This window comes from Scatophagus argus, chromosome 8 (genome assembly GCF_020382885.2).
Source record: "Scatophagus argus isolate fScaArg1 chromosome 8, fScaArg1.pri, whole genome shotgun sequence".
Lineage (NCBI taxonomy): Eukaryota > Metazoa > Chordata > Actinopteri > Scatophagidae > Scatophagus > Scatophagus argus.
The window spans coordinates 3,576,011-3,588,403 of NC_058500.1; the positions used below are offsets into that span (position 1 = coordinate 3,576,011).

The 12,393-nt window shown below is 41.3% G+C and overlaps 1 protein-coding gene across 1 annotated transcript in view; it reads left to right on the forward strand.

Moving 5' to 3' along the window:
• Positions 1-147: 147 nt before the first annotated feature.
• Positions 148-12,393, forward strand: part of LOC124063275 (teashirt homolog 2) — a 40,432-nt gene continuing 28,186 nt past the window's right edge. The window contains exon 1 of the mRNA XM_046396742.1: positions 148-956. Within this exon, the coding sequence (XP_046252698.1) occupies positions 917-956 (40 nt within the window). The 5' untranslated portion in view covers positions 148-916. The remainder of the gene's footprint in view (positions 957-12,393) is intronic.

Here is a 12,393-nt window from a genome sequence, read left to right on the forward strand (position 1 = left end):
AACTTCATCAAGCATGTGGTTTTCTTCCCCCCCAGCAGGCTTCCTGTGTTGCTCTCGGTGCAGAAAACCCTCACTGTGCCTGCTTTTGTGTGCCTCGCAGTGGAAGAGCTCAGCAGATAAGCAGGTTTTCCTTTACATCGAGCGCATTATTCACTTCTACCAAAGCAGTGAAGTGGTGTTCGTGACCGCAGCGGCTCATTCAAATCTGCTGGAAATCCTAAACTTTACGTCTCTCACTGAGCGAGCAAAAGCGGAAGCTGCGGGAAGGGATGTTAAAAACACTGAAAAATGTGCAGGAAAAGACGCCGAGCAGGCTGATAGAAGGCAGCAGCCCGCAGCCTGAGCTCCACTCTCTTTTCCCTGGCCTCTGTTCCTTTAATAAACTCATGGTTATCTAGTGTAACAAATGTCTCGCTGCCATCATCAAGTCCAGGCGAGGAGGGAGGAGTTTTTAATGTTCAGTTTGTTCTATGGATCGATGTCTGCTGGCATCGCCTCTCCCCCTCGCCTGCACCGTGCGTAATATACTGTACCATTACCAAACGCTTTTTACGCGCATTCCCTCCACATTTTATCCGCCGAAAAACCGCCTGCGGGACTGACTGACACACGTCGATCAGCGTATGTGGCACTGATGGACAAAAACGGATGGTGAAAGGAGACGATTCGCCCCCCGTAGGAGGAGGAAGAAGAAGAAGAAGAAGAAGGTGATAGAACAAGCCCGATTTAACATCTGTTTCTTCTCCTGAAAACGATTCCGAACTGGATTTCTTTTATTGTGAGAGAGACTGAACTACTCCGAGAGCCAAAATAAAGACACACACACACACTCACACACTCTCTCTCTATGCATGGACTATCGTAGACCGCATTCAGATTTCACCTGGGCACAGTAGTGAACTGCGACTCCCAAAAAATGCCACGGAGGAAACAGCAGGCGCCCAAACGGGCTGCGGGTAAGCGATTCTTTTAATCTCAAAGAACCTGCTTAATGTGAGTGTAATATGTGTGGATTATTTTCTGTTCCTGTTCTCGCTATAGCTTGCCTATAACACAAGGTACCCCCCCCTCCCCACCTCAAACTTTTATGATGTGGGACCCCCGAAAAGGTTCGCGTCAGACTCCCGCATTTAGAGATTTTGTCCCGAGGAGCCTCATCTGGGCAGGTTTTTGTGTTTGCTTCGGGTTTAGTAGGCTAAGAGTTATATAACTGTGTGTGTACTGTGGTGAAGAATATGGACACGTTACGTTTTGTCCTGATAGTGAATTTAAGAATTCAAACATTCAACTAATTCTTATTTCGCTGAGGACCGTCTGAAGGGCTCCGGCAGGGGCCTCGGACCTCAGTTTGGGCACCGTACTGCTGTAAAAGTCAAATGTAAAAACAAAAGGAGGGGAAGTTGCAGCATCACATGCTGCTACAGCCGGAGACATTAATGAGACTAATAATAACGCAAAGGAAAATGGTGATTGGGGGTGTGAAAGAAGCTGTGAAGGTTTCCCTCAGTAATCCGATAACACGTCAGGAGTCATTTGTTCATTGATTGATCAGAAAGTTTGAAGTTTCCAAAAAAACCTCCTCGACTGTGTTTTTATTTGAACGGCATGAAGTGCAGAGAAGGGCTGAAAGATGTGGAGCTGCTGTATCCATAGCAGATGAACTCTGTATGAACTCTTCATAATCTTATGGACAAATGGAGAATGGGTTACACTCCCACACACACACTCGGACTCCATCCATGCTGCTGGTAGGGAAGGGAGGATGCACACACACACACACACACACACACAGACCTCCAAAACTCAGAGATTTCACGTAAAAATCTGTTTTCTTATCTGCTCTCTGGTGTTTGTGAGTCAAATTAACCGACAGTTTGTTGAATTTATTATCTCACCTTCCAGAAGGCCCTCATGCAGTTTAGGCCAGCGTGTTAGCTATAAACCGGTTTTGTGTGTGAATGTATGTGTGTATTATGTGTTATGTCATAATGTAATCTTGTAGTATTTTATTTTCCTGCTATTTGGGGGGAATCTCACCCAAAAAAAACCTCCCGCCTCTTAAAAATTTTCCAAATTCACAAGGTCACCAAATCATCGCTGCCCTTGACCTTAATCTCTGCGGTGTGAGCCACTTGTCTTAGGTCATACGAATTAAACCGCCTCATTATGATGGTGGATCAGGACTCGACTGATCAATGTTATTTCAGCGTACGAGGATGCAATTACTTGGTTGTGGCGTGTTGAGAAGTTATCAGTCTTTATTATGGTTGCGGATGTAGCAACCAGATGGCGATTGTTCTCTGCCAATAATAGCGTCTCTTTATACCCGCTTAAGATACTGAGACTCTTATCTGCGCGGCACACTCTCAGTTTACACACACACACACACAGAGGGGCTCATTGGCATACAGTCACACACTAAATATTTTTCCCACATTTCAGCCTCCAAAAGCCCCCTTTTCTTAAAAACAATGCCCCCCAGTTTTTATTCAGAGAACTTTTGAGAAGATGCCTAAGTGATCCCTTTACACGCTCTCAGCTGCCTCGCCTGTACTCTGGTAAATGTGTCAGCCCTATAGAGAAATAAGCCTTCCAGAAGAGTTTCTTCATTGTTGAGGTAATTGTCTCCTCTTTGACAGGCACATTCATCAGTGGCTTAATGGTCAATCAAAAGTTGGCAGGCAGAGTGTTTTCATTCTTTCCTATCCACTACATTAGGAATACTTAATCAAAATGTCTCCCGGTAATGGCTGTGAAGAGTTCATGACTGACTGATCCGTTGTCTGTGCCGATAGAAAATTAACAGCTCGGCACTGGAGAGATGTGGGCCTGCAGATAAACAAATTGTGCATTAATATTTCATCTTCAAGACCTGGGATGTGCTATCAAGCGGTGGAATATTCCTGGGCCGTGTTGTCATTTTTCTCGCGTTCATTTCTCCCCCCCTCCCTCCTTCCTCCTGTATTCTTGAAGGCTCTTTGCAGCTGTAACTCATTTCACTTGATGACTTTACTGGGGTTACAGAGAGTGACGACAAATTGATTACCTGGCAGAGCAAGAATGGAGCGAAGAGAGACGCAGGCTGACAGTCATGTTATAATAATATGTTTAATGATGTGTGGAGGGGGAACAAGGAGAGAGGAGTATTGAAATAAGAGCATGGGAGATACAAAGGAATAGGTTTCATTTTTTTTTTTTTTTTTTTTTAAGTCGTAGGGCTCTTAAAGATGCAGTATCCCTCTTGGTGGAAATAGCGTTTGTAAAAAAACACCATTCCCCGCTCAAGCATCAATTCAGAGGACATTCGGCATCCAGGGTGCTTGTAATCTCCTGTGGGAATTGTATTATTAATAGGCATATTTGTAAACGTGGGACCACAGACGTACTACTAAAGGCCGGCTGATTTACTTTCTTTGCATACATGGTTTGTATGGTAATTTAAAATGCCAGTTACTCACCAGTTCGAGAATAGCATGCACTAAACCTTTGCTTTATCACTGAGAAAGAATCACTAAGACGGAGAGCTGTGAGGCTACAGATTCCTCGCTGAAATTTGTGTAGCACGTTTATATTTATATATTTTCATATACAGTGTGCACCTAAAGCCCCGTAAGTGCACGGGATGCATATTTGAGTGAAGGAAGCCATATGTTATTTTGCGGCCGTGGGAGTATTCCTCTCGCTGTTTTTTTACAATAGCTCTGTGCCTCAAACTGTTAGCCCAATTTGCTGTTAACAAGATAAATTGGAGAACAGACAAAGGCATTAAGTGTTGCAGTGCCAGCTAGTGACTGACAGCAGCTTGTGGGAATTGGCTAGCAGAAATTCCTCCTAAGTGGTTTGTTCAGAAAACATCCTACGATCAAGGCAGATGTTGTTTATCCAGTTTAGGTAGAAAAAGGAAGTCCATTTTGAATGACAAAGGCTGGGAGGAAAATGGCAGCAAATACAAGGGTGTCTTATTTTATTTTTTTAATACCAGATTACCACCCTCTTGCCACACTATTCTTTTGTCTGCAGCCATTGTAACAACATTTCTCTTTTTTTTCCTGTGATTTGCTTAAATTTGTTGAGCCATTATTATTATGAATTGAAATCAAAAAGAGGACGATACTCTCACTGGACTTAAATTTAGAGCTTCCACATACGACTTCGCGGGTGTTTTTTTGGCTACATTTAACCTCTGATAACTACACCATAAGGTGGATGATGATTTTTCGTGTGTGCCAGCTCATATTTTTGCCACTCTGAGCTTCTCCCAATGCTCCACGATTTGATTAACTGCAGGAAACGAGTGTTACTGGTTTAGTATCCAACTAATCGAGTTAACGACTAAATTATGAAAATGACCGATGGAGCAGCATTATAAAGATCGCAGGCGACCTTTTTCAGGTTTTGAAGCTTACAGCTGTGAGAGAGTGCAGCACGTCAACTTACTGCAAAGCAAAAATAACAAAACATACAAACAATGAGGCAAAGCTCCTTGTTGGCCTTGGAAATAATCGGACTGTAGCTTTACAGATGGTAGGAACGTGGGCAGCTGTGACACTCCTGTTCATGTACTTTTCAAGGCTGAAATAGGAATATACAGTGGAATCTGAACAGCTCCACTCCATTCCACATGACTGTAGTTTGTGTGAGTGTTGGGTCACTTTGTCAGCTTCTTCAGCTCATCCTCACTCAGCCAAGTGCAAAACTCTGCTTCGAACCAAGTCATATTATCATTAGAGGGCATTAAAGCTGTGTTTTTCTCTGCTCTGTATCGCTCTGGATTGGTGTCAAAGAGGCAAATGTTTTGTTTTTGATCAAATCCAGCCTTGAAAATTTTCGTTGGCTTATGAGCACACCAAACCGTATTCTTACACTTTGTTGCAATGCTTGCAGATTTTCTAACTTGCGGCCGCTCCCCATAGAGATACCCTTTAATAACTTTCTCCTCATCAGCTAGTTTTCATGCTGTATATTCCTAAGGAAAAAACAACAACAACAACAACAAAGAAAACAGGGACATAAAATCAGGTGGTTTTAGTGTGATCTCATTGCATTTTCTCCTGCATGCCGGTTGGGTGACAGGTGTAGATAGCTAATAGTTTGCGAAGGCTTTTGTTTGTGTGAGAGGCAGACAGGGTGGTGCGCTGTCTAGGTGATAAGAACCACGACTCCTGTGCCCTCCAGCACAGTGATCTCTCTCCTCAGCTCGGCGGCTCTCCTGTGTGGAAAAAAACAGCCTGTTATGATTGGTCTCAAAGCAAGTGCCTGTGCAGCGTGTTGCACCTCTCTACAGCAACTGCTCATTCACCTTGCCTTCCCTCTGAGACCTGCACTAGTTTCCAGGCAAATGACACAATTTGATATGCCGTTGGGGTGATTCATGTGGATAATGTTTCCATGTGATCATCGCTGCAGAAAAGAGACGATTTCTTGTTATGATTTTTTTTTTCTCTTACTCATTAAGTCTGACAATAACTAGAATATTGGGAGAGTTTATTGCAAGCAGGCTAAAACTCATTATTTCTGCTAGACATCCCAAGTACAAAAGAAATTATGTTATGGTATTTTGTCCAGGTCCCAACAGATATAATGATTTACAGAGGAAAATATGGGGAGGAGACTTTATAGCTCTGGTTGTTCATTTGTGTGGATTTAGAGGATAAGAATGCAAGGCAAGCTTACAGTTAATACAGTAGCACCGGAGGCCTGGTATTGATTACACGGAGGAGGTATGCTAACGTTTTGTATGGTTTATGGTCAGATGTGCTGCGCCTCATGTGCTTTGTGTTATTGTAATGATGGACAATCCCACCATAGTTTATAACTTTGTAATTTAGAACGTCTGCAGTTTTGTCAAGTGCATGCCATTTTTTTTTCCACGCACAGTCAAGAAGTTTTAAGTGAGGACATCCATCTCGTGGTTGTTGACCTACATGTACAGTCAGTCAGAGATCATATATGTTGACCAGATGGTTGGGCCGTCCTGGAAAAGAATCACAGGCTGAATTAACCTGAGATGTTTTTTGTTTTTTTGGCGTTTTAAAAATCAGTGACCTCTGATTTCAGAGATGTGGTTTATTCAAGAGCACCTCGGATGAAAATTCAGAGTATAATTTGTGCAGATTATAAGACTGTGATCTCAATTTGTTTTTCTGGATCACGTGTTAAAGATCATTTTAAAAGTCATATAACATCCCGCACGGTGCTACGTAATGCCTTGAATTAATGCGACATTTCCCTTCAACATGTGAGCGACAAAATCCAGGGAAAACATTAATCTTAAGTTATCCTCGGTGTACCTGATTTGCCTCTTATCAAATCCTTAATGAGCTTCAATTAAGATTTATTATGCAAATTAACCCTCAGCTGCTACTGACTGCAGGAGCAGGAGCTATGACAATATTGTGCTAATGGTGTGATCTGTAACAATTACAAAGGTAAACTGCCTTCACACTGCACGCTCCGCGAGCCTCTGAGAGGTCAGTCTGCTAAATATGCATTCAGGTGCTGTGGAGATTTGGAAATTATTCAATTTGTTTATTAAGTCTCTGTCTTAAACAGCAGATAGAATGTGTTAGTATCACTGACATGGGAAGCCTGGTTACTGTATGTGGCTGCAGTTTTCATATACTAATAACAAAGAATCTCTGCCATGTCGATATGGAGTATTCATTTACCCCTCTAAAAGCTGATGAGATCTGGAGAGAAATGAATATTTGTCATTGCATGAGTTATTCATCATGTTTCAATTCAATGAGAGTAAATAAAACATGAAACAAAAGAAGATGGCAAGATTCACTTTAAAGACAAACTAATGCCAAGACCCACCTCCACTGAGCGTTTGATTAGAAGCAAACCTCAACATGTAGATGGACAAGCAGGCTCAGTTTCCTGCCGCATGGCGAGCTAATGACCAGAGGAAGTGCTCACAGACACTTTACTCGAGTGTGTGTGTGTGTGTGTGTGTGTGTGTGGAGTTGTGAACCTTGCACCCTCTGTAACTTCATTTAGCACGAGGCTGATGGCTTCCTGACAGCTTTATAGCCGACATGTTTTATGAGTCGTCATGCAGCACAATTACATAGGACCTAATTTGATGAATAAAGTCAATGTTTCACCGGCTCGGCTGACCTCGCTGGCCTGTGATCTTCTGTCTCTGTGTGAGGGTCAAACGCAGGCTTTCACACTTTGCACAATTCAGTCACAAAGCCTGCTATTACAGCCAATCAAGAACGTTCTGATTTGTAATGAGTTATTGTCGGTTTGTTTTAAATGGCTTTGGCAAACCATCAGTCCAAATGAATCGGTTAATCAGCCAGTCAGAGCAAAATAATGCATTTCTAAATTCCACCATATTGCAGTGCAAAATGAGTCTCACGTTTCTGATCTTTGTTTATACTCATTATATGTGATATATAGTCTTGATGTCTGAAAATAAACCAGCCGAAATAATCACAGTTGAAGGTATTTTAGAGTCACTACTCCATAATTAACTCCTTCTAAACAGACTCACTGATTTAAACTGGTTTGTTTGAGTGGCACAGCCGTGGAGACGCCGTGTGAGAGTGATGAAGAGCAGGTCATATTTAACTGTGAGGCTGCAACTCACAAACGGTTAATTTTCATTATTGGTTAACCTGCTGATTGTTTTCACATTTCATTGATTATTCTTTTTAGTCTTTCAAATCTTAAAAAACCGAGCTCATCACAGTTTTCCCATGTTTTTTATGTACAACCAACTGTCCAAAACAGACTCTTCATTAATTATCATAAACACCAACAAAAAACAAAAGCAGCCAATCCTTACGTTGAAGAACCTGGAAAGCAGCAAATGGTTGACATTTTTGCTTGAAAAATGACTTAAACAATTAATCAGTTATATCAAATATCAAAATAGCTCTTTCAACTGACTCATTAATTAATAAACTAATCTTTGCAGCTCTCTTTAACATCAGCTAAACTTAATTCATCCAAAAGCAACCAAAACCATCCCGCTAATAAAACACCTGATAAACTGTAAAATTTGTTTGTTCTTTTAAGTAGTTTTTTTAATTGAAATCCCACATGTTGCCTGAAACAGCTCTAGAAAGCTTAATTTACACGCTAACGACAGTTAACTAACAATTTGAATCAGTTCAATTGAATTGGAAACCATCCGTAACTGCTAGCTGGCTAATTGTCCCATGTATTGTTGATGCCTTCACTGTTGTTATCTAACAAAGTCTTCTTACAGCACAAACACTCATTCAGAGCATGCGAACTCCAGCTTTCTAATTAGCAAAGCTTTCAAATACTGAATGGCTCATTTGATAATTTTTGGGAGCAGCAAACAAGTTTTAATGTCAGACTGAATGTAAAGTGACGAGGATAAAGAGTTTGTTTTTCCCTCGTGGAGGGGAGTCCAGTGGATCACACACACTATTAAACACATTAACATTTGGCCCCTGACACCTCAAGGTGCAATTCTGAGGTTTAGCTGCAACCAAAAATTATTGACATGATTAAAGAATGACGACACAGGTGCAGATTTATTATACTTTATATTATACTACTTTGAAGTTTTCTTTTACTGACAGCAAACAGTTAGCAAACAGTTTATTCATATCTCTATTTATTATTGGAATGAACTTACAGAACCAGCAAAGAAATTTTAAATGACAATATATATAAATGATTGAATTTTTCAGTGTGTGCACGTTAACTGTTTTCATATTGATCAAACGTACTACAGCAGAAGCACACAGCTAACAGAAACACTGCTGTTCCTGTCTCAATCGAGAAGGATCAGGCTCAAGCATACATAAAACAAAAAGGCAAAAAAAACATTGATTTAGAGAACAGAGTTTCTTGAAAACGGCAGAATGTTTAAAAATGTTTTTGAAAAGGCTAATTTTAAAGCATACAAGCAGACACCAGGTTTCCTGTGATGTCATTTGAATAAAAATGCTGAACATGTGCTTTGTTTGAACCCTAATCCTGTACCTGAACTAGCTGAGAGACTGTGTTGTGTTAGAGCCTGTTCCTCAGGGCTGTGGCCGCCTGTTTGTGTCTGCAGTATGTGCTGAGCTAGTCTGTTGAAACAGCTTAATTGATACTCATTAAACAGCAGTGACAGCTTAGGTGTCCTTGATGAATGTAGAATAATTCAGTTGTACTTACAACTTGATTAAGAAGAAGCACACAACATGTCAGTGTTGTAGCCTATGGCTTGGTCTGTACACATTCACAAGCTACTTAAAATGATCAGTCTTATTGACCGTGCTGCCACGTTCAAACCGCCCTGAACTTCATACACTGTGCTTGTGTTTGCCCGAAATAAACTACTTTTAAAAGTCTAAATGAAAACATATAAAAACGGCTTATAGTATCTGACTTTGCTTTTTATAACTTGGAGACTGTAACACCTAAGAATATGCTTCATCTAAAAATGTTAATTATGTTGACTTTTCTTTGTGTTTATTCAGCCACAGTCTGGCATTTCCAGACAATAATAAAGTCAATGGATGTCAGCCAGATGAAAAATGTGCATCTTGTATTATTTCAGTTAAAAATTAGAGGCAATTGGAATTGGTTTAAAATTGACTGTCTTTGTAACGAGTCCATGACAAATGGTATAAATTAAAGAAGAAAATGAATGCTGGGAAACCAAAAAAATATTATTCTTCAGCATTTTATGTGCCATGATAGTCTGTGGAGATGAGTTAATGTCACTAAATACCCTGCAAAACCTGCTCTACAGTTTTTTTTCCTGCATCGTCATAGAAACCTAATTTTCACCGTGGAGATCAGGTCATCAGGGCTTTTTGCAGATAATCAAAAGTTATCATGATGACTATGGTTCTTTATGCTTAAACACAAAGCGTAAATCTGCTGTGACGTCACTCACTGGTTTAGTTTGGTTTAGCTGTTAAAGTCCACAGCTTGTCATTATGGCCATCGTCATCTTGTTGTCTCATTTATTTTTTTAAATTTTTTTTTTTTTTTTAAATACAAATATTCTTTTTTCTCCATAAAATCACGAGGACCCGGTTTACTGAGGAAATAAATCAAGTGAGAATTAGGGAAATTTTCTCATAAGCTTACATGCAATCAAACTTCTTTCTGAAGCCAGTGGAGCTGCCCCCTGCTGGCCTTTAGAAAGAATGCAGGTTCAAGGCACTTCCACATAACTTCACTATTCAGGCTCGGCAGCTTCGTCCACATTTTATGCAGCGAGTGTGCCTCACAGAGGACAGCTGTGGCCGGAGGCATTATGTTTGTTTGTCGTCCATTTGTTTGTCCGTCCATCCCCGTTCTTGTGAATGCGACATCTCAGGAACATGTGGAGGAAATTTCATTACATCTGGCACAAACGTCCTCTTGGTCTCAAGGATAAGTTGATTAGAATTTGCTGGTCAGAGGTCAAGAACACTGTGACTAAACATGTTTTTAGCCACATCTCAAGAATTCATGCGCTAATCATGACGGAATTTCACACAAAAGTCTAATAAGATAAAAAGATGAAGTGATGACATTTTGTATCGAAGAGGTCAAAGGTCAACTTCACTATGACAACATAACGCACTGCAAAGACACTTTTCTGGTCATGAGTCAGCGGCATAATTCAGGAACAGAAGGAACAGCTTTTGACCATTTTTCACATTTGGTCAGCTACTGAATTGGTGACACTCATCCCGGGTGTCCACCTTGAGACGGCGCTGACTGTAATTTGACGTGAAATTCGGCGCTTCTTCGCGTTCTGTCAGAATTTGCTTCATTGGCCGAGCGTGTGAACACATACGAGGAACTTGTTTTGATGATGTTGAGCTTCAAGTGGTTGTCGTTGCACCGTGTGATGAAGCTGTCTGTCAGTCCTCTGGGCTCCTTCCCTTTCTCAAGAGCTACACGTCTTACCTTTTATTAAAATCTCTACATTTATCATCTGGACAGACGCGGCTTTAAACTGTAACTTGACTCACAGTTGTATGCCTATCCAACTGTGAGGCTGTAATTTTGGTTTTGTTTTGTTTTCTGTGACGGCTTCAGACATCAAAATCCTAATCACAGGCAGATTTCAAGGCCCTTGTAATGTCTCGCTTTGCTGACATCTGATTTCACTGCCGTAAGAGAAAGAGCCCCTTCTCTCCATTTTGAGAATACACGAAAGAGGGGGAATTTCCGCAGAGGATGGATTTACAGCTTTATCCTCACATGATTAATATTACACAGGGAGGTCTTTGTACAGGAAGCAGCATGTCTAATTATGGTCCAACTGTGTCTGAGTGAGAGCAAACATGATGCCAAAGGCTGCCAGTAGGAGCTGCTCTGACACGTCACACAGACGGTTCACGTGGGTGCGGGGTGATGTCATCGTCACCCAGATTTCAGGATGTTAAGCCCCCAACTGATTGAGCAAAGTCGGCCTTTCAGTGTAGTTTGTCCAGCTGGCGACGAGCCTCTAGAAATGCTGTAGGCATGTGGACTTTAGTGTCAGTAAAACCCAACAGAGGAGAGGATTCGCTTTTTTTATTTTCATGTTTTCAAGCTTGTCTCCCAACATATAATGATACCCATGACCTCACTGATGATATCTACAGCATGTCTACATTTGCCGTTCTGTTAAGAGCAGATGCAGATTCATCACCCCCCCCCCCCCAAGAATTTCAGGGACTCCGTGTCCTCCCACGTTTGCCTGCCTGGTCGTCATATATCTCAGCCCAGACGTTCAAGAGGTTGCTAGCCAGGCCAGCCATAAGTCATGCTGCCTATCAAGACAAGAAGACGTGTTTCTGGGCTTGATTTTCAGCTGTTACTTGTAAACCAGAACAGCATTCTTAAGATTAACTGAGTGACAGGGAGGCCTCTAAAAGCAAACTGTAATAGTACGATATGTTACAGTCATATTTTATGGCCTCTAGTCTGTGAGTCTGTGTAGATGGATCAGCTGAGGGATCTATTAGGCCTACAGTGCACCTCGGGGAGAGCAGAAAATAATGGTGTTGCGTTACTGCTGTTTTTCATTAGTCTGATCAGAATAACACAGGTGTACACGTCACAGGAAACCTGGCTGGACCTGGTCATCCTCACAAGTGCACATCAGATGTGACAAGGTTGTCCTCTCATCCTTTATTATTTCTTTTCAAAGCTTGTTTTCAGTACGTCGAGTTGTTCCCTTGGGGGAATGTGTTTTTGTCTTGAAGTGTGTGTGTGCACGCTTCTCTGTCTGCTCGCGAAAAAGTCATTGATATAGAACTAACTGTCAGAATAAGTCGTGTTCAATCCAAAACCGTTTAAGTTGTCAAGGACACATTTCCCTTCTTCCCATATCCTGACAAACATTGAGTCAGCAATTGTCTGTTGTATTTTCAGTACTGGTATCTCGTGCTCCCCCCAGGCCATTTTAAAGTTGTAGAAAGTGGTCAT